General features: G+C 37.7%; 3 protein-coding genes across 9 annotated transcripts in view; 2 read left to right on the top strand and 1 right to left on the bottom strand.

Moving 5' to 3' along the window:
• LOC119650739 overlaps positions 1 to 6,324 on the top strand; it is a 16,023-nt gene extending 9,699 nt beyond the window's left edge. Inside the window, exon 2 of the mRNA XM_038053808.1 lies at positions 5,385 to 6,324. Coding sequence (XP_037909736.1) covers positions 5,397 to 6,152 — 756 coding nt within the window. The 5' untranslated portion in view covers positions 5,385 to 5,396 and the 3' untranslated portion in view covers positions 6,153 to 6,324. The remainder of the gene's footprint in view (positions 1 to 5,384) is intronic.
• On the bottom strand, positions 6,239 to 22,163 carry LOC119650738 (4F2 cell-surface antigen heavy chain). 5 transcript variants are annotated; one of them, XM_038053802.1, is made up of 8 exons: positions 21,806 to 22,163; positions 9,033 to 9,220; positions 8,881 to 8,895; positions 8,238 to 8,590; positions 7,262 to 8,176; positions 7,132 to 7,137; positions 6,516 to 6,662; positions 6,239 to 6,452 (listed from the first exon to the last, which is right to left on the bottom strand). In XM_038053802.1, the coding sequence occupies exons 1-8, from the start codon at positions 21,945 to 21,947 to the stop codon at positions 6,374 to 6,376; spliced, it is 1,845 nt and encodes a 614-aa protein (XP_037909730.1). In that variant the 5' UTR covers positions 21,948 to 22,163; the 3' UTR covers positions 6,239 to 6,373. The 5 variants fall into 5 exon arrangements, with proteins under 5 accessions (XP_037909730.1, XP_037909734.1, XP_037909732.1 ...); XM_038053806.1 differs by lacking the exon at positions 21,806 to 22,163 and adding an exon at positions 21,264 to 21,399; XM_038053804.1 differs by lacking the exon at positions 7,132 to 7,137 and having other exon boundaries at positions 21,806 to 22,161.
• LOC119650740 lies at positions 9,243 to 16,307 on the top strand. Of its 3 annotated transcripts, XM_038053809.1 has the most exons (3): positions 9,243 to 9,614; positions 15,045 to 15,209; positions 15,275 to 16,307. In XM_038053809.1, exons 1-3 carry the CDS (start codon positions 9,552 to 9,554, stop codon positions 15,434 to 15,436), a joined length of 390 nt encoding a protein of 129 aa, XP_037909737.1. In that variant the 5' UTR covers positions 9,243 to 9,551; the 3' UTR covers positions 15,437 to 16,307. The 3 variants fall into 3 exon arrangements, 1 of the variants encoding a protein (XP_037909737.1); XR_005249363.1 differs by lacking the exons at positions 9,243 to 9,614; positions 15,045 to 15,209 and adding an exon at positions 10,076 to 11,442 and having other exon boundaries at positions 15,239 to 16,307; XR_005249362.1 differs by lacking the exon at positions 9,243 to 9,614 and adding an exon at positions 10,076 to 11,442 and having other exon boundaries at positions 15,045 to 16,307.

The raw sequence follows: 22,163 nt of genomic DNA, 5'->3' as shown, positions 1-22,163 counted from the left end.
GCATATATCGTTAACTTAGCTATCCCACAATACGTTGCAAAAATTTTAAATTGAAGTGGGTTTCCCTTCATATTTTATGAGCGATTATCGGCTGCAGGATCAGGTTCGAGCGCTCATCCTTACGTAATCTTGTAGCGCTATGGAATGTAATTAAGTGTGAGAAATATCTCCGTATCCGAAAGAGGACTTTTCAAACAATTTTTCTGCAAACATGTTTTTCTCAAAATGGCTTTTCACATTTGTAGGAATTCTAACTCAAGTAATGAACCGGTCATTATGAAATTGAAAATCAGCCATCTAAGGGGGGAAACCCTTAAAGTATTGCCGACACCACTTTCTCGGCCGGTTTCACAAAGCCTTTGAAAAGGCGCACAGTCAAACGCTCCTTAAAAGCGTCATCCCGTGTATCGGATCCGAGGAATTTTTTTTGGCATCAATTGTATCTAGATATAGTGTAGAATATACAGGCAAAGTGATTTTTTGATATTCGGAGCCACGATTCATTCCGCAGTTTTTTTTTATTGGAAAGACACCAAAATTTACAAAGAAAAGTTTAACAAGGCACCAAAAATTTAACTTCCAATATTATTTATTAACCCTAGTTTGCGGACTGTGATTCAGTTCGCACGTTAAAATGCCGTTTACATTTTTTCTTTAAGTTTATCACAGCGCCCTCTAGCGTGGTAGCAGAAAAACACTTTTTTTGGAGATGGGTGTATAAGTTGCTCTGTATTTCAATAATGAACTGTCGCTTTCACTGAACTTCACTTCGCTTGAACTGTCGTTTCAACTTGCAGTTTCAACTATTGGGCTGGAAAAATTACTACGCATGCTCAAGATATTAATAAATATATGGTGAAAAATTCGCATTTGTACCTTTATCCAGTTTTCCACAAAAAAATCCTAAAAAAAGCAAAAAAAACGGCTTTCGCGCGGGATGACCCCCTTAAATATCTACGAACATCCTCATCGCGTACATCCCTTTCATAATTCTCTACAATGAGCGACGTTAAGGGGACGGTCAACATTTGTAAAATTTTTTTATTTACTAATTCGATCGAATAAGAAGAACCAAACGTCAACATTTTAAGTCAAAACTAGCATTTAATTTAAAGTGAAGTCGAGTCAGGAAATTTTATACAAGTCGCTACCAACACGAAGACACAAAACAGCATATTTTTCATATGCATTGTATTTGTAACACCACGTTACTTTTTGAGATTTCTCGGCCATTTATTATTCGATTTGTTTTCTCTAAGATTTTTCTTTAAGAAACTGCTTTTGAACTTAAGAAGATTTTATATTCCGAATGGCCACAAAAATTTTCTGAAAACTTGAACGCGTTTCACACGAAAACTTCTCATTTTCTCAGGAACTACTGGATCGATTTTAATGTCTTTTTATCAAAATAGTTGCGACACTCGTTGTTATGGCTCGAACTAGAATTTCCGAGATTCGTTAACATTAAGTTCCTGTTTTGAATGTTTTAGTTAAAAATATGGAGGGGATTTGAAAATTTTATTTTTTAAAAGCTGCTAAAATTCTACTTTGCATAACAAGAACAAGTCAGGAAACCGGAACCTCGGCGCTTCAGTTATGGGAGGTTTTGTTTGCTTCTTGTGTGAGTATATTTGAGGGCAGAACTATCCCATTTGTACGGTAATGGTAATGTATATGCATTTAGCATGTCAGACCAATCATTTCAGTGTGACATTGATTCTAATCAGTTTCCCAAAAACATTACAATATACTATTCTTAACTTTATTTGAGCACATATCAAAATACTCTATTTTGCGGCCTCGACACCGTATAGAGGCAGCTTCAGGATTTTTTTTTCAGATTTTTCGTTTAGGTAGCTTCTCAGAGTGAGTCCGATAAAGCAATCATCACTTTCGACCCCCTGGACTCCCCGCCTTTCAAAAAATTTCGACACTACGACCGGCAACCAAAAGTACTGATCGAGACCTTCCATTTGACTATATTCGGTGGAGAGAAATGTACACCTCCCTTTTGCAACTCAACGTAGAAGGATGTAACTCACTGCATGTGTGGGCGTTCACAGTTCCCACATTCTCACCGTATCAATGAGTGTAGTCGTTTCTGAGAAAAGTGCATCTGACAGACAGACATTGAACCGATTTTAATAACCAACGAAATTAAAACTTCTATTTCAATTTTAATGCGATGTATTCAATTAGATTGGAGAGATTTTTAATATTAAGGGGGTCATCCCGTGTGAAGGCCGTTTTTTTGCATTTTTTTGAGAAATTATTTTGAAGGACTGTATAAAGATAGAAACGTGATTTTTTCACCATATGTTTATTGATATCTCTAGTATATGTGATAAATTTTTCAGCTTGATTTCATAGCTAATTTTCGGAATAGGTGTTAATTTATGCACCCATCTCCAAAAAAAGGTGTTTTTCTGCTGCCACGCTGGAGGGCGCTGTGTTCATCTGAGGTAAAAAAACTAAACGGCATTTTAATGTGGACAATATTCCACGGTCCGCAAACTAGGCTAATTAGAAAATATTAAAAGGTAAATTTTTGGTGGGCTTTTAAACTGAATTTTTTTGGATTTTGGTGTTTTTTTGTGGCTTTTTTTATGAATAAAAAAAAACGACCTGTTCGATTGCAATTATCCTAGTTTGCGGACCGTAGAAATATGTATTAAAAAAGCCGTGAAAATTTCAAAGAATTCGGTTGGATAGATTTTGAGCTATGGTGGCAGCCGATTTTCAAGATGCAGTTTCGAGAAAAACGCATTTGAAAATTTAAATGTAATTATCAACAGTGAAATTTTAGCTCACCATTAATCTGCTATACCTGGTCCATAGAGAGCACCTTCCGTTTCTTCAAAAAAGTCCTGTAAGGCCGATTGTTGCTCTCTGGTGTCAATTGTGGCTCTTTTAGCGAGGTCAGTCGATCGTCGTTCGCACCGCCAAATTCGCGCTTCATTACGGCGGTCGGTATAAAGCTGACATATGTGAGCAACTTGACATCCCATTGTCACTAGGATTTTGAGAATGCCATTGAATCCTTCATGGAAAATAATTACAGCCAGAAAAGTGGCTATTTCTACGACCTTGGCCGCAGAATGAAGGTGTTTAGGAGCGAAAGCTCAGATCAATGTATTTAACGACTCATTGTTATTCTGGGTCTCTGCTCCTAAACATCTGTTCAACAGATCATCTCGTGACAAATCTTCGTAGATTGGTTTGATGGCTGTCTGAACTTCTGCAGTCAAAGGTGCCTTCTCGTGGCGAAAACTATCCAGTTCTCTTTTAGCTTCCGCTTTGCGCCATTTACACCAACTGTCCTCGCCTGCTGGACAATTTTGATGCTGAGGATTTTCGTCTGTAGAACATATATGGAAGAAAGTTGCCCAAATTTCTTGCTTCATTCCTTCTATCGAATTTGCGTGTCGGCGAATAGCTAGCCCAGAAAATGTAGTGAGGTCGTTAATAACCGTATCAGTAAGTTTTCCAGTCCCCTTTTCACCAATGCCTTTGTGATTCTTCTTTGCATTTCTAAGCCGCGTTCCCATTCTTTTCTCGACATGTCCTACGCATTCCTTTTTTACTACTACGTATATTTTATTATTTGCAGAAATTTGTAGAAATCCCGAAGAAAACTCCAGCAAAATCCAATATACAATATACAAAACTTGTCGCAATTGGAACATCCATGTTCATGCTTGCTAAAAGTTTCTTCGCTGATGTTGATGCGAAGTCCTTTTTCTTCTCTGATAACTATCGATTCCCATGAAATACTCGTTTTTTAGTGCGAGCATGACGTTGAACGTTAAAGCGATCTCCCTTCGTATGATCCATTTAAAAAAATCTCTGAACACACAAACAGCACAATAGTTACAACAAAATATAACTGAGTATCGCTTGAAAGCCTTTCAGTGCTCACTCTAGACTGGATTATCCTTTTTATTCCAAAGAGCAAATAAGTTTAGACAATTGATTGGTTTTCCATCTTTTTATATTTATATCTGTATTCGAATTTATAAGGCTTAGGTAAAAAACTAACAGGTAAAAAAGGATTCGATGCTCTTTCTCATCGAGTACTCTAGCCGCGGCTGCAAACTCCTTACCTGTTTAACACTGTAATTTCTGAACGACTCGGAATATCGGAAAATCCCTTTGTCCACATATTCTCCACTATATATAGATACAATTCATGCAAAAAAAAAATCGATTTTTCCAACCCGGCACACGGGATGACCCCCTTAATATATTATATAATATATAATATAAATTTCTTCCTCAACTTCCCGCAATGTCTTCCGGAAATCGCTTCTTGAGATGTGCCGTTGATGGACCTGGATTTCGTGCGAAAAAAGAAGACAAACGGTTGTTGTATGCCTAAAGTGGCGTTTTATAACAAATTAAGGCATAACACTTTAAAGTATACTTCCTCAATTTACTCATTCTAACCACTTTGAGTCCCAAGTTAACGGATTCCCCCTACTATGCTTGATAGCTGCATGTATGTCGCGAGCTTCAGACTATTGGCTTACTTATAGACATACTGCTTTCTACTAAACCCTAATAGGTTGTATTTACTTTTACCAGATCACCAAACGGAATATCAAAAGTCTAAGTTTTTTATAATAAGGTCTTCTACAAAGGCATGCTGTTTTCCTGGTTATTTTCAGAGATGCACAGTTTTATTCTAACTGGGCGAATATGAAACTTCGCTACTCACAATGCTCTCCACTAAAGTGAACCTGTCCACATGTGGATGTCGTAATATCTTCTTCTAATGTCATAACGCTTTTGAATGGACCTTTTTGTGAGTTACGAATGGGGTCGCGTTGTTTCTGAGCAGCCTGCTTTAACTTTATGTCCAACTTAGTTTGATTTCAAGGAGTGACAAAAGGCAGCATAACGGCACTAGTTCAATTTTCCGACCATTTTACCAAATATTAACTTTTATTTCGATTTCTGTCGAAAATTACCTATTTAACTAAAAAGTACTGAGGCTCTGATGGACTTTACAAGGTACTAAGTTCAGTACTTTTGCCACTACACAGTACCCAGCGCAATCCTGTGCATAACAACAACAACCGGATACATTTTTTTTCATTTTGATTTCATTCTTTATCTTCTGAATAACAGAAACCGCAAATCAATGTGTTACTTCATTTCTGAGAAATTGCAATTTTAAAAACACTACTAATTGCGCTCTGAGAATGAAAAGTGCCCTTAAAGTGATGTACGGACTTGCTGGCTATACGGCTAATCTTCTAACCTTATTATCATTACGTGTTGAAAATGCTTTTATTCCGGCAATTTCAAAACTTATTATTGTTATTCCAAGCCATGTTAGATGTATTGTTTCTCTATTGAAAAACTGCAATTTTTATTTTCAGAAATAAACGAAAATGAAAGCTCAGGAATTTTCAGCAAGTTTCATGAAGGAAAGTTTCTTAGCCAAAAACCTCACCGTTACAGAGATAAGCAAAGACTCCAGATTAATTACCGACGGTGTAGACATCGGTCCTGACGATGAAGTTTGGCTTCTCCAATGCCCGAAAACCATTGATATCGACGCTTTAATCAATCGAAAGATCAAAATACCAGGAAAAACACACCATGAACACATAGAAAGTGTAGCTGAAGGATACTCCAAACAGCAAAATGTAACATTAGCCACAACATCCAATCGTGGTTATACAATAAAAACAGTTCCTGTTTCGGGCCGGATATTCATTCGCGAAAGGCTGAAAATACAAAACCTGGATGAGACTCAAAACGAATCGTTAACGAACCCAAACAAGGGTTCAGAGCGCATAAAATTCCCCGATGATCTTAAAATCCGTCATCCACTTCATGGAGCCGATTATGAGGATAAAATTGAAGTGAAACCTGCTGTCGCGGAACGACTTAAACAAGCCACTCGAACGTCGAGTAAAGTTAAGCAACAAAAACGAAACAGGCCTGGAGTGGAGCGAAGAACAGTAGAAGTAGCGCGCATTAAACAGGAAGAAAACAATGAAGTTGTTGTGAAAAAAGAAAAGAAACGGAAGCGGAAACATGAAGATTCTGCGGAAGAGGACAGCACTCATAAGAGTAAAAAAATAAAAACGGCTGAGAATGTAGACCACAAAGAGGAGTTAGAATGGATAAAGCAGTTATAAGCAAAATGGACGCCTGGAGTGTTTAAATGACGAGTTTTCTATTGCTTCAATGACCTGGATGGATGGATTGTAATAAAGAAACTTTGTTTGTTTTAAATGCATTTATATTTTAATAGATTGAAATACTTCACCAAGAGTATTTTTAATAAAATGAAAAAATACAAAGCAATAACTCTGCAATAAATTGATACTGATAGGAGTACTGATGTGATTTTGGTCCCTTATTTTTTCACGGGAACGTACGTTAAAACTGCAGCTGAACGTGGTGACATCGGTATTGCGTCGGTTGAAGCTTTGCTTCTGCGGAAATCAAAATACATTTGAATGGTTCAAAAGCAAGAATTATTATCAACTTGAACTTACTTCACAGCAATATTCGTGGAATTATAGTTAGCGCTCAATAGGTCGAAAGTCATTTTGCTTGGGAGCGCAGCCTGACTAAAGTTGCCAACCACACTATGCGGCGTTGGATTCAATACGACAAAAATACCAGGATTACCTGCTTTGATGCTGTGTAGAAAAGCACAAATTTTAGTAAATATCGAAGCTGTTCTTGTTTCGGAATAAAGCGTGATTAAGGTTCGACAAAGTATAAGCTTGGCCCTTCAAAGTAGAAATAGTAGTAATTTATTTTAACCTAAATTTTGTCTAGAATTGGTGGAGTCTTAAGTCCGCCATCCACTTGATGACGGGCCCTTAGGAAGAAAATTTCTTCCACGCACCCTTCTTTTTTGCAAGAAATAGAGGATCTGCGGTTTCATTCTGGGCAGAGGCAACTCATTAGGTGGTAACTCACCTCATGCTCATATATAAAGGGGCAAACAACACCTGGCAATCAATTCAGTCACGCTGCTCCCAGGGCAGCCTGTGCCCAGGACGAAACCACAAATTGCCTATCCTTTTTCATTTGAACCTGCTTGATACCTGGTCGATCCTATTGAGAAAGCGTGAGTTATGAGGTACCAAACCAACAAATTACCTTTCCCTAAAAGATGTAAACATGAAATTCCAATGAAGCAAGCATGTTAGTAACAACAGAAATGAAATGTTAAGGATTAAGATAAATAGCCATATTTACATAGACGATTATCAGGGCTATGGGAAATTACCTTGAATAAGCAATTAAGTCACCCGAGCTATACAAATCAAAAGATCCGTGCATATACGATGGCGACTGACGTAGATTCATAAGGTGGTCAATAGTTGCTGCACTAACGTTGGCAAGAATTGGAGAGTCGGCTGGCAACACCGGAACTCCTGGCAGTAACATGAAGAAAATCTCATATGCCGAGGGGTCTACACTTATGAGATTCTCAGAGCCGTAATTCCATTGCAACCACGAATTGTTTCCAGCCATTTCGAAAATGTTTGCAAGCGCATTGTACAATTGTTTGGGTTTAGGCGAATGTGGTTGTTCGGCTAATATGAATGGGAATTGTCCAAACATGGGTGTGTCCACGCCGAAAGTGCCGTATTCAGTTTTGAAACTTTCTGGGCGGCCCAAATCATCGCTGACGGATAAGAAGCCGTCATCATTGGTCAAATTGTGCACCATGAGGGAATATTCACTCAATAGTTGTCCTAGTCCTTCTTGGTATGTTGTGTGTGAATGGGTCCAGAATTCCCAATCCAATTCACTTCCGGCGCGGCCGCTTGGTACTTCGTCCTGGAGATTCTTATCGACTATGAAATGCTTAGCATTGGCAAAGCGGAAACCTTTCACTCCTAAGTCAATTAAATGCTGAAGGGCCTTTTTCAATTCGCTTTTAGCGATTGGATCATCCATACGAAGATCGTACAATCCATCGCCAAATGTACTTAAGACATAATTATTTGCCGACACTGGCACCCACGCAGAGCGACGATTCGGTGGAATGGCAACCCAATTATTGGGAGTTGTCGGTTTCTCTACCCAAACAAGTGGCGAACGATGAGATTCATTTTGCTGGGCTTCTTTGAAGATGGTGGAACTATTGGTCACATAATTTGGAGTAAGGTCCAAAATAACGTTGATATCCGTTTTGCTGAAATAAATCATTGAATGTAAAATTCCATCCGCTCCAAGGACAAATTCTCTCAACTTACTTGTACTCCTCGACAATCTTCCTAATTTTTCCTTCGATTGCAGGATTTGTAATATCATATGTGTATATGCCCGGCAAGTCATAAATTACACCCTTTGCTTGAAGCTTCTTTGCACGGTCAATGTCTCCGACGGTAAATTCTGATTCCTTGAACTTAACTAGAGGTCCTTGTTTCCACCATTTCAGAGCAACAGGAGCGTCACATTTCGGTGCGTGTACAATAATCAGGATGGCGCAAATCAACATCGCAGCCCAAAGTGCCCAAAACAATATGAAGAAAACCCATCGTAGTCGAACCCAGAACGGATCGTTAGCGTATTTCATCAGTTCCTCTTTTGTCATTCCCGTGAAGCTCTGTAAATGTTAAATTCTATTATACTAAGCATACAAAACAATGCCTAAACTAAAAAACAAAATTTTCTAACCATAGCCGGTAACATAATCACTTGCAACTGTTTCAAGACAAAGTAACACTTACACTGGCCATAGTACTTACTATAGCCAGCAATTCCCATGAATATTCCATCGCAATGCAAAAACAACTATTAGCGAGTACACATAGAGTCATAGCGATAATTGGTACCAGCTAAACTGTAGCACATTTTTTTGGTATGTTTATTCGAGCAGTTAAGAACTTTGCATACCTCTTCCTCTTCCATCTAAGTAAGCGGAGCATGAATATATTAGCGATAATAGAGAACGTTAACAAGTTTGGCTAGCGATTAGTATACTCTTTCAACTGATTGTGTTCAGAATAGATATTTCGATGATAACGAAATAACATTAGCGAACATACCTTGTCAACGGCGCCGATGTCGATTTTAGCATCTCCATTCTGATTTCCCGAGATGAACTGAACTTCATCTTTCTTGGCTAAATTCTGCTTCTCCTCGTCCTTCAGCATACGCTCGTCAGCCCCGTCATTAATCCCATTCTCGCCGTTTTGCGCCATTTTAGGAGTTTTCCCCTTTTCCTCTGGATTGTCTGTGAATTTCAAAGTGAATATTTTTTTGTATTATGACGAATAAAGTGATAAATTTGAGTTGAATAAAAATTAGAAAATATTTCTAATTAAAAAATTATTCCGTCGATCATTTAGAATTGACAATTCGTTTTTTTGTATACAGTTTTTAATGCAGTTGATCAAAACGTCTAATTTATAGACTGGAATCTATTGCAGTGCAGTGAGTCTTTCATCTTTAAATATCGGAGTGAACACCAAGACAATAATCATTACATTTTCGTCGTTTGCTCAATATATAATTCCTTACTCAACCTGTTCTTGAAGTCTGCGTGGTTCATTAATTCCCTATACATGCAAAAGAGGAGTGTAAATTTTTTTTCATCAAATATAGTCATGCGGGGTATCAAATTAAAGGTTAGTACTTTTCGAAACCAGACTTAGTTTTGACATTTGCTGGAAAGGTGGGGAGGGTGGAGGGTTGAAAGTGATCATTTCTTTAAGGGGCCATTCTCAGAAACTACCTAACCGAAAAATCTGAAAAAAATCAGGAGGCTGCCACTATATGGTACCAGGTCGCCGAAATGGCTTCCATACTGATATCTGTTCAAATAAAGTTAATGATAGTATATTACTATAATTTTTTTTAACCGGCTGGAAACCCCGCTTAAATTCATCCTAGCACCACCAAATACAACTGCAGTGATGTAGACTATAATGTAGAGCATGATCTTACCAAGTTTGGTGGAAATCGCACCATTACTAACAAACTTATAATACATCAAAGTTGTTGTTTCTTTGAAAATTTAAGACTATGAATGTCAATATCACTCGAACGTGGGCACTCTCACATAATATACTATATGGATATATTACGTGCTACGTACTAAGAAATACACAGAAACCTTTCGTACTTGAAGCGTCCCGCTTCCGGTTTCGCGACTTGTTATTTATCACATCGAAAATACGATTGTTCGTGGAATTTAGAAGGTTGTATACTATCGTATTATTGATGCAAGGTAGTTGCTTATTATTCGCGCGCATACGGCGAACCAGAGCCTTAAATGTTCTCCGCCAGATTGGGGTCGAAACTGTCAAATAAAAGGCAGCAGCAATCGATTTGTAAGTTTGCCTCATATTCAATAGAACCCACTTTTAACGACAATAATAATCGTTGGCACAACAATCGAATTGGATCAGAGTCTTGAAGTGTGTTAGAGCACTTCATTCAATACCGTAACGCCGCACTACAGGGGTACAGTACCCTGCAGGAGGCAATGTGGTCAGCATTGCGCTCGCCCGAGATTATTACCCTGATTTGACTCAGGTACTCATTCACAGCTGAGTTGACTGGTATCTAACGTCAAATCACGATAGAAATCCTTCTGCCACCAGTGAGATTCGAACCGCGACCTTCCATACGACAGCTTTGTCCCCTAACTGCTTAGCTATCCGAACAATTTTGTCGATTGGAGCGCTAAATGATCATGCCCATCTACCCAAGATAGCCCACAGCATTAGCTCATCGCTGCCGAAATTGCGGTCCGAGAAATACTTAGAATCCTTCCGCAATTTCTTCTAGTGATAATTGAAGTCGTCTCTGCTGATGAAAATATGTTACGTGGAATGCTACTGTGGAAAAAATAGTTTTCACAAGTTTCTACATCGTAACAATATGATAGTGAAAACACACATTGGCTTTCGTTCCCGAAACGTTTGGCTAAATTTAGTGTATAATTAGATGTACCTTCTTTACATCCAACATCGTACTCCTTGTAAGAAGCAATCACAATTAAAGGCCAACCATCGGGGTGGAAAACAGGTTGATATATCTTGAATATATCTTGTTCTTCCTCAGTGACTGCGTGTGGAGCGATACCGAGCGCACTGGAAGAGGGCGCAACTTGTCACGAGGCCCATTTGAAAGAGCAGGACTACTCCACACGGAGTAATCGTTGCCATGTGAATTGACTTTTAAAAAAAATTTAAAAAAAAATAATTGGAGTTAGAACTCCTCTCTTGCGATTATTTACATTTGTTTTATAGTTATAATTTAAATTTATTAAAAATACCAAAGTAAAATGTTTTAATTGAATTAAATCTGTTCTTAATTAAAAAAATATAATTATAATTGTGTTGATATGAAAAGTTACCGATTACCGAGCCAACAAGGCTACAGAATTAAAAGGAATATGCGCACATAATAATAAGTAGTGAGCAAAGAAATCCACCAAGTAACTAGCAGGTAAGAGCCAAACTAAACACAGCAGGGACACTTAGACAAGTAGCAATAATATGACGAAAGTGTAATTTCGTGTGGTGCTGTTCGCCAGAAAATGAAATTCGAAATAATCCTTTTCCTCGCGATTGTAGCTATCCCCGGAAAAAAGGGCTATTATCGATATCTAGCCATGGTGAAACTATATTATCCGCTAAAATAGTATTTGTTATATGGGGAATAGTACATTAAACGCACCTACGCAGCATCTCTGTTGGTTTCTTACCCAACGACCTTCCGAGAAGCTTGCTGCTCATCCTCATTGATGAGAAATCTACTGTTAACATCCTTCACCACGCGACCCCTCGAAAACTCTTGGTAATACGGTAGTAAAAAGCAAACGAAAATGTTGTTATTTGCGGCAGGTTCTGCTTCTCTGACCAACGCAATGACGGAAATCTTCTTGTCATTGCGTACTTCTTGTACTTTGACGTTTTCGCAGCCATCGCTACTGACGCTCCGTTTCTCTACGGTATCTTTTGATGTCAATGTCAGCAATGCTTTTAGTTTCCACATTCAGAAAACAGCCCCCAAATGGCAGAATTTGCTATCAAATAGTGTGCTGCAAGTAACAAGCCGATGAAAATTGCAGAAATCTACGAACTTTGTGACAGTTGTTGTCAGGGTCACCAAGCCCACGACCCTCCATCACATGTCCGGGTAATTATTGTCAGAGTTCATTTTACCATTTACGACCAAATGACACCCTAAGGCGGGCTCCCCTACGTGTAGTTGCCCATACAAATTTCCTTCTTCTCTATATCGGAAACCTCCGTTCAATGCAATGTATAATCTTCCTTGAGAGCGCGTCTTCTGGACGCTGTCAGCAACAGTTCGACTCAAGATTCACATTTGCCATCATTAGACTTCCAAAAAAACAAAAGCACAGTATCACAAGGGAAGGGGGGAGAATACTCACTAAAATCCCACCATCTTATTTCGCTTAGGCCCAGAATAACTTATATCCGGATTCAGCCGATAGTCGATAAGAACAACTTTTTAATATATAGGAAGCAACTAAAAGATGGATGCAATCAGGAAGTAGAAAAAAGTTTAAGTAGAACTCTAATTCCAAAAATATATTATTTTAGTTATATTATCTCTCTCTGGTGCAGCTACAAGTGAAGCGAAAAATATGCGCAATTTTGCCTCCTTAAGTGACAAAATGGTCTTAACTGTAGTAATATTGCAGTGTGAAAGGCAGATCCACACTGCAAACAAATTTAAACAGTCAATATTTTTTCACGTTTATTTGATGTCTTAAGGGGGTTATCCCGTGTGTCGGGTTGGAGAAATCGATTTTTTTTTTGCATGAATTGTATCTATATATAGTGGAGAATATGTGGGCAAAGGGATTTTCCGATATTCCGAGTCCTTGAGAAATTACAGGGTTAAACAGGTAAGGAGTTTGCAGCCGCGGCTAGAATACTTGATGAGAAAAAGCATGGAATCTTTTTTTACCTGTTAGTTTTTTACCTGAGCCTTATAAATTTGAACACAGGTATAAATATAAAAAGATAAAAAACCAATTAATTGTCTAAACTTATTTGCTGTTTGGAATAAAAAGGATAATTCAGTCTAGAGTGACCACTAAAAGACGTTCAAGTTATACTCAGTTATATTTTGTTGTAAGTATTGTGCTGTTTGTGTGTTTAGTGATTTTTTTAAATGGATCGTACGAAAGGAGATCGCTAACGTTCAACGTCATGCTCGCACTAAAAAACGAGTATTTCATGGGAATCGATACTTATCAGAGAAGAAAAAGGACTTCGCTTCAACATCAGCAAAGAAACTTTTAGCAAGCATGAACATGGATCTTCCAATTGCGACAAGTTTTGTATATTGTATATTGGATTTTGCTGGAGTTTCCTTCGATATTTCTGCGAATTTCTGCAAATAATAAAATATACGTAGTAGTAAAAAAGGAATGCGTAGGACATGTCGAGAAAAGAATGGGAACGCGGCTTAGAAATGCAAAGAAGAATCACAAAGGCATTGGTGAAAAGGGGACTGGAAAACTTACTGATACGGTTATTAACGACCTCACTACATTTTTTGGGCTAGCTATTCGCCGACACGCAAATTCGATAGAAGGAGTGAAGCAAGAAATTTGGGCAACTTTCTTCCATAAATATTCTACAGACGAAAATCCTCAGCATCAAAATTGTTCAGCAGGCGAGGACAGTTGGTGCAAATGGCGCAAAGCGGAAGCTAAAGGAGAACTGTATAGTTTCCACCACGAGAAGGCACCTTTGACAGAAGAAGTTTAAATAGTCATCAAACCAATCTACAAAGATTTGTTACGAGATGATCTCTTGAACAGATGTTTAGGAGCAGAGACCCAGAATAACAAAGAGTCACTAAATGCATTGATCTGGACTTTCGCTCTTAAACACCATCATTCTGGGGCCAAGTTCGTAGAAATAGCCACTTTTCTGACTGTAATTATATTCAATGAAGGACTCAATGGTATTCTCAAAATCCTAGTGACAATGGGATGTCAAGTTGGTCACATATGTCAGGTTTATGTCGACCGCCGTAATGAAGCGCGAATTTGGCGGTCCGAACGACGGTCGACTGACCTCGCTAAAAGGGCCATAATTGAAACCAGAGAGCAACAACCGGCCTTACAAGACTTTTTTAAAGAAACGGAAGGTGCTCTCTATAGACCAGGTATAGCATATTAACGATGAGTTAAAATTTTACTGTTGGTAATCACATTTAAATTTTCAAATGCGTTTTTCTCGAAACTGCATCTTGAAAATCGGCTGCCACCATAGCTCAAAATCTATCCAACCAAATTCTTTGAAATTTTCACGACTTCTTTAATACATATTTCTACGGTCCGCAAACTAGGATAATTGCAATCGGACGGGTAGTTTTTTTTTATTCATAAAAAAAGCCGTAAAAAAACACCAAAATTCAAAAAATTAAGTTTAAAAGCCCACCAAAAATTTGCCTTTTAATATTTTCTAATTATCCTAGTTTGCGGACCGTGAAATATTGTCCATATTAAAATGCCACTTAGTTTTTTTTCCTCAGATGAACACAGCGCCCTCCAGCGTGGCAGCAGAAAAACACCTTTTTTTGGAGATAGGTGCATAAATTGACATGTATTCCAAAAACTAGCTATGATATCAAGCTGAAAAATTTACCACATATACTAGAGATATCAATAAATATGTGGTGAAAATCACGTTTCTATCTTTATCCAGTCCTTCAAAATAATTTTTCAAAAAAAGGCAAAAAAAAACGGCCTTCACACGGGATGACCCCCTTAAAAGGTTTAATGAATTTATCTCGAAACTAGATTCTTCAAAATGACACGCAACATAACTGCAACCATTTTCATTCTATTCAGTGCAAACTTTGATGTGCAAAAATCGCTACAACAATGATGTTAACTATTAAAATTAAAATGCATTCGTATTAAAATATTATAAATAAGGAATTACACAGTAATGACGAATTGCCAGAACCAGGAGGCTTTGATTGAAATAAATTTCATTGTCGAAGAACTTTAACCAGAAGAATTTTTAAAATCAATTTTTTGGGTATTTCATTTTTAGGAAGTCCTCGAAGTATACGTACATCTAACTGAAATGAACCTGGTTGGTTATGTCTCCCACGGCCACAGATCACGTAATCTTTACTTAAACATAATGCTGTTCACGTATTTGGGTACTCACAGGGAGAGAGGGCTTCGTTGCAAATGGTCCCTATCTAGGAATTTTGTAATATTGTGTCACTTATCTATTTCAAGATAATTGAAAATTAATATGTTTGGATCCAATGGTAGAAGCTACGTTCACGGTTCACTAACAAGCAATCGGATGCCAGATACACAACTAAAACAGTCAAGCACGGGAAAAGAAATATCACCGTTTCGAAAGAATTCGACGAAATACTAATAGGAGTCAAGAACAAATTCCTTTGGGACTCCTTTTTGACCACAAAATAAGGGAGTGTTTCTCATTATTTGTTTTACATGAATTATTCTTTTCTTAGTATTTTTATGATTTTTTTAAATTTCAATGTAATAGAATATTTACAATATTTATAATTTTAAACCAGTCATTTTTCTTTTTAAGTTGTCATCAAAATAGTATATGGTTGTTTAGAAAATAACAGTTGGAAATTTAAAAAGCTTTCTGAAAATAAAATATCATAACACACGAAAAGTGGATCAATCGCTAAATGTGTCCGAAAAATTATGACAATTCAAAAATAACGTGGCAATATATTCAGAAGAGCAAGGAGAACGTTTTTATAGAGACAATATGGATATCGAAAACCATTATCAAAATCAATACAATCAAAACATGAAAACATAATCTAGATATAGTTTCAATCAGAAAAACTGCATACAAGCATAGCAAAGAGAGTTAAAGAGTTGATTTTTAAATTGTATTTGAATACTTTGGTTATTAGCACCGTTGTTAAAATTAATAAGAAGAATATAGGAGCATATCTAATTAAATCTATTTAATGAAATCAAAAGCTTCCTTAAATCTTCAAATAATAGCGAACTGTTTAAGGAGGATATTTTTCCTTGACTAGAATCATATGAAATTTCAACTCATTCCATCCTTCTTACTTAACCTTTGACCATCGATAAAAAGTATGAATAAACGTTAAATACGGCCGAGTAAAACTTTTGTGACGACCGGCACCACAAGTAATCCCCTTGTGCGAAAAGCAACTAAACAGAATAAGTTATAAATTGTAAATACGTATTATCATCTCACCAACTTTTCAAAGAATTCCAATTGTAGAAGCACATGAGATCATCGACATTTAAACATGATAATATCTAAAAAAAAATAAAACTAGGTAGCTTGCTCCTACTACATGTTTTTTTTTTAATAGTTAGTAAATACGTATTTCGAAAGCTACTTCCTCTCTTCCTCAGTACTTAAGCTACCTTAAGCTAAGTAACTAGTTTAAGTACCGAGGAAGAGAGTAAGTAGCTTTCGAAATACGTATTTACTAACTATTAAAAAAAAATATATATATTGTAATAGGAGCAAGCTACCTAGTTTTATTTTTATTTAGAAGAACTACAAGCATCGGAACGATAACTATGATAATATCTGATAAAAAAAGCAATTCAGTTTTGTACGTTTGCACAACTAGTCCAATTATCCACTAGTGGAGCGTGACTCTACACCAAGGTACTGCATATATGCTTCGTTGCCATCACCCATAAAGTAAGAGCCACCTTCAGAAGTATACCGTTCCAGATAAAACAAAAGCGAGCAAAAAATGTTACCATAAACATTATTTTCCGCTTTCCCAGCCAATATGAAGGTCTCACAATAATTCTTTTAAAACAAGTAATGCTATGATTGCGGCTACGCCGTATTGAGTGAGATAATATCTCGTTTTACTAGTCTAATGATAGATAATAATCCTTAAGCAAAAAGTAGAATGATTACGAACAGACAGCAGCAAAAGGCATCGAAATACTCAATCAGCAAATAATGGGAGGTTCAATTTCAGATAACAGTATGTGCAAAGCCCTCGATATATGGTTGTCATGACAGTTCAGACGGTCACTGATCAATTGAAAAACAATTCAGGCGACCGCCATGGAGGTAAGGCAAACCGGTGCATGTGAGCGTTGATGCGCCCTGTTGACGGGCGCTGAACAGACCGTTTAGGCAGTGAGCTAGAATTTCAGGCATCTCTACCTCTGATAAGCATTTTTTATGAATGCTCACACGCAAAAATATCTCAAATTTGCGTCTCAACGCATTTCAGAATGGGAGTTGAATTAATGGATCGTGTTTTCAGTTCAAAATGCGGCTAGATAGACTGTGATCTGCTTGGACGTGATTGACAGGCGTGCCGATCGTAGATGACCGGCTTTCGACATTTCGTGGTCATTAAAAATAACGCCTAACATGAAATCATACTTTCGTTTGGTTTGACAAAAGAGAAATTGTAAAAGATAGACTATTATTCATCACTTTCTCCCATGAAGTAAATTTTCCCTTACCTCATTCTTATCCCACCCTTTTTTGTAGTATCTCATAAAGATTTGTTATTTATGTGTTTTGTCTGGAAGCTTTCCGACCTAGCCAGTGATTGTCTTCTGGAGGTCCCGGTTATAGCAGCTGGCCCCCTAGTAGAAGTTTCATGAGGGTTCTGGTTACGTTCAAGTGAACAGAGAGATTCCAGCCTCGACGTGGTGTGCAATTCAACACGGGCCCCGTCTTTAGTTCGGTAGAGATTTATGTCAGTCTTGCATGAATAAACTGAGCCATCCACTCAGTATAGACTGCTACCGTTATGCTTGCCTCAGCGGGGCTGTGATTGTGATCACAAAATCAATCCTGCCTTCCTTCATTAATTCAAACACGCATTATTTGCCCATGATTTCTTTGGGCTGATATGGTCATACGGTTACAAGGTCCATCCGAGCATTTCGGCCGCTACCCAAAAAGTGTACTTCGTTTGGTCGATTGCCTAAAACATCGTTTAACGGAAAACCAACTGGATGAATGAATATATCGTGAATTGGGAGCTGACATACAAAGACAGATTCGCCATTTTTCGACTAGTAGAGTCTGCATACTGGACAAGATAATATAGGGGATATTTTTTCTAATTTTCTTTAGTAGACTCGTTGGTAGGTTGGACTTTCTTATGAAGACTGTTTGGATGAACACAAAGATTTCTGCTAAGATTGCGTGCTACCAATAAAGCTCGCATACTTGCATAAGGGCTATTCACCAAAAGTTAGGGTGGAAGATGTCAAGGTAAGCTGGGAGCTCAGTAGGCTGTGCTTCGCCATCACCGCATGCAGACTGCACAATATAGTGAGCCGCGTAAAGTTTTATACATAATGTGAGAGGGGCTGAAGCCTCCAAAGAATTCAATCCATCTTACTGAACCCGTCTAAAAAATAGAAATTAGACTTTAGTGGCGCTACATTAAGATACTAGCGGATCTACACGGCCAGGATTCACTACTTTTCCGGTTTTTTTCGTCGCTGACTCTACCCAACTTCTCGCATAAAACAATCGTTAAAATTATTCGCTACCGCAAATAGAAAGATATTTGGTATGTTGAATGTGCCTTCAAGAGATATCTAGAAAACGAAGAAAAAAACCAGAGACGGTTCTTTTGTAAACTGGTACTCTATCAACCTTTATAAATTAATCAACTCTAACACGATTTTTCAACTTCTCCAGCAGCATTTTAATCGTACAAGAAATGTTCACATTTATATTTTGATATACACTATGTTGCAAAAATATTTCAACGTTTTCCGAAATTGTAAAGATCCTTTCATTATAGCCTATGTGTTGAAGTTAGCAGACAAAATTATTTATTATCATATTCTATAATGCGGGAGTAATCTATTCAGTTTGAAATTAGACCTCGGTTTCTTGGAAGAGAATACTTGTACCCCATTGACTCAATTTTGCACCAAACCAAAAATTGCTCAACATTATTTTTTTTCCTTTTACTATTGTAATGGGAAAGTAAAATAATATAGTCGTTGAACCCGTGTTAAGCTATATAGCGTTATCTATTTACAATGAGAGCACTTAGCATCGGCGTAAAAATCAATGTTATTATCGATGCCAAGGGGGGTTGATCAGGCCGATACAATGCAAAATTGCAATAAAAAATCTCAAATGAGAATTATTAGTAATTTAAATCCGACTAAACCGTCCTAAATTCCCATGCCAAAAAGAGATCACGCCGGCTGACGCGCCAGCTACCGTATTTTTGGACGACTATTCGTTCCTGTTAGGCTAAAAAGGACTAAACAAGCTTCTGATCTTGTAAACATACCCATTACTCATAAACTATTGAAAGACTATTGCAAGGCATTGGATTGAAAATTTTCTGAAGGAAAAAAAAACCAAAACTTTCTCCGGAAACCCAATGATTTTTTTTTGTAAAATCAAAATCAAAATTTGTTCATTGATTTTTAAATAATTTCATCCGATAAAACCAAAATAAATCGGTTTCAATCGGGCAAGCATGGGGGGTTTCCAGCCAATTACAAAAAAATATAATAATATACTATTATTAACTTTATTTGGAAGGTATTTCGGAGCCCAGGCACCGTATAGGAGCAGCCTCCTGATTTTTTTCAGATTTCTCGGTTAGGTAGTTTCTGAGAATAGCCCCTTAAAGAAATGATCTTTTTCAACCCCCCGCAATTCCCACATTTCTAACAAATGTCAAAACAAAAACCGGCTTCGAAAAGTTCTAATTGAGACCTTTCATTTGATACCCCACATGACTATATTTAATGAAAAAAAATTTACACCTCCCTTTTGCATGTACGAGGACCCCCCCCCCCCCCCCCCCCCCCCCCTTAAATTCGACGTAAAAGGATGTGACTCACTGTCTGCGTGTGCGTTTATAGTTCCCACCATTCTACCAAATTTGATGTCAATCGCTACAACCGTCTCCGAGAAAAATGTGTGTGACGGACAGACAGACAGTAAACCGATTTTAATAAGATTTTGTGTTATACAAAACCTTAAAAATGCGGGAGTACCACAGCGGGGTCATATTTAGACATGATAATGGCCCTAAGCTTCCGGCAAAAATTGTAAAGCAGTGGATCAGCAACTAAGAATTTCAGAGTCTTAAAGTGGCTTGAACAAAGTCCGGATTTGAATTCAGTTGAAAATTCTTGGGTTTACCTTTAGGTACTATGTCTAGCATCCTTACGGAATCAGTCAACTATGGCAAAGAGTGCAATGGGAATAGCAACATATTTTAGCAGTGTATATTTCCAAATGATACACTTCAATACCAAACTGCATAAAGCAGTAAAAAAAACTCTGAACAAAGTTCTTGGTTTCACGAAATTTTTGTTTGGTGCAAAAATGGGTCAATAATATTTGGTGTTTAAATTGTATGTATTTTTTCATTTGTTTATAAAACTATTTTCTATTTTGTGATTTCGTTTTTTAATAATAATGAATTGTATAAATTAAGAAAAGAACTAGGTATTGTTCCTTATACTCTAAATATTTTTATTTTCCTTCCGCATACAATTGTTTTGGAGACCACGTGCCCTCTTCCTCAGAGCCTCCGAAACAATTGCATGCGGAAGGAAAATAAAAATATTTACAGAATAAGGAACAATACCTTCTTCTTTTCTTAATTTATTTATTAAATTAATTTTTTAAAAACATGGACATTAATTTCAACTTAGAATGAATTGTAATTCAATAAAATAATGGTTAACCGAATAAACAATTTTTAATTGGGGCCTTTTTTCATTTTGGTATGACATTGACTCTTTTTTGCAACATACTGTTTGTAGTAAATTCTTCATGAGTCTATGGCTAAGACTATTTGTATTTGTGTAACAAGAGCCATTAAGCTGCTGTTTTCGAATTGCATGCAAAATATAATATGCATTTATGGTAATATCGAAGCAACAGTTCCATAAAAACTGGAATTGTGACTGACGCCATATTCGTATAGGAAGATACTTTTAGAAAACGGACTAGTGAAAGTTAGTTTCGAGAGTAGTGGAAAAGGATCAACGAAACAACTTCGGCGAATAAAAAACGCAATTCTACAAATGATTAGCTTTGCATTTGCCCTCTACGCACGACCATTAAATATAAACTGTCACCAGCCCCCAAAGAAAACACCCCGTCTACGCCCTTGGGACAACGCTTGCGATAAGCAACCATACTCGTTTGTGGCTGATAAAAACCCATCGTCCCACATTGTTAATATATGTACATATTTCGTTTCAAATTAAGTTGCTTGCGAAGAATAGACTGCATTCCACTCACTATTTGCCCGCTCAGATTCCCGAAAGGAGCACGTTTCAAATGCGAGATTGGAAGACAGAGCGACAAATCAGATCCAATTTAGAGATAAGCAGGGGGAACTATCGCACTTTTTGTATGAACTGATTGTACCACTTAGCGGCGACTGTAGCTTGTGCGCAGGCCGCGACCGCGTCAGATAGTTGAGAAGGAACAATTACCAGATGCCGAGCAGCAGCTTTATTGGTGTCAATTAGAAATTCCGCTCGGCAATTGCGTCATATATTCCAGGAATATGGCGCTCACGCGTTCATTCTGAAACACATTCACAATCCGTACGCCAGGACCACTTTCTTTGTTCATTTCTGAATGAATTGCAAGTCAGGTTTTGCGTGCAACCAATCTGCCTTTGATTCAGATTCCAATTATGCCACGCAGATGACACTTCGATGGGCAGACATGGCCGATCGATATCCATGCTTTCAGCGCGCTCATCGATTTTCCGGCAAACGTCAATGATTCATCAATGAAAGGCACCAAATCTTGAATGAAAAATCCACACTTACCCTTTCGCGACTCTGGAATGCGATCGTCCTCAGGAATTGCTTTGTAGGTTTCACGTTTTGTCTCCGCGTCACCACCACCGCCTGGAGCCGACCGAGCACCTACAATGTCCAATTTTAAACTATTTCGGTTCGACTCACTCATTTCGTTCGCTGTTGTCGCCGTTGAGCTTTTTCTCTCGTTTCGCGTATCTCAGATTACGTCTATGCCGACGCCGACGTCACCAGTAAGTTTCTATGCAAAGTGGTTTTCAGTAAATGATGATGCAATATTCCCACGAGATCCAGATGAGATAGAACGGACGATGCACCGTGCAGCACGCTCGACGCTACTATGACCTTCACTCAACGGTTCTTCGGC

This window comes from Hermetia illucens, chromosome 3, assembly GCF_905115235.1.
Source record: "Hermetia illucens chromosome 3, iHerIll2.2.curated.20191125, whole genome shotgun sequence".
Lineage (NCBI taxonomy): Eukaryota > Metazoa > Arthropoda > Insecta > Diptera > Stratiomyidae > Hermetia > Hermetia illucens.
Note: the sequence above shows the minus strand (reverse complement) of the source record. Positions and strands in the feature narration are given on the sequence as shown.

What these genes read in the sequence shown, in the direction of transcription:
- LOC119650740 (XM_038053809.1), top strand. Translation starts at nt 9,552, where the DNA reads ATGCAAAAGAGGAGTGTAAATTTTTTTTCATCAAATATAGTCATGCGG. An exon ending in TGCGGGGTATCAAATTAAAG is followed by an intron (nt 9,615 to 15,044) that starts GTTAGTACTTTT and finishes TTTCATTTTTAG; the next exon opens with GAAGTCCTCGAAGTATACGT. An exon ending in GGTCCCTATCTAGGAATTTT is followed by an intron (nt 15,210 to 15,274) that starts GTAATATTGTGT and finishes ATCCAATGGTAG; the next exon opens with AAGCTACGTTCACGGTTCAC.
- LOC119650738 (XM_038053802.1), bottom strand. Translation starts at nt 21,947, where the DNA reads ATGAGTGAGTCGAACCGAAATAGTTTAAAATTGGACATTGTAGGTGCT. An exon ending in CATTCCAGAGTCGCGAAAGG is followed by an intron (nt 9,221 to 21,805) that starts GTAAGTGTGGAT and finishes TGAAATTCACAG; the next exon opens with ACAATCCAGAGGAAAAGGGG. An exon ending in AAGATTGTCGAGGAGTACAA is followed by an intron (nt 8,177 to 8,237) that starts GTAAGTTGAGAG and finishes GATTTATTTCAG; the next exon opens with CAAAACGGATATCAACGTTA.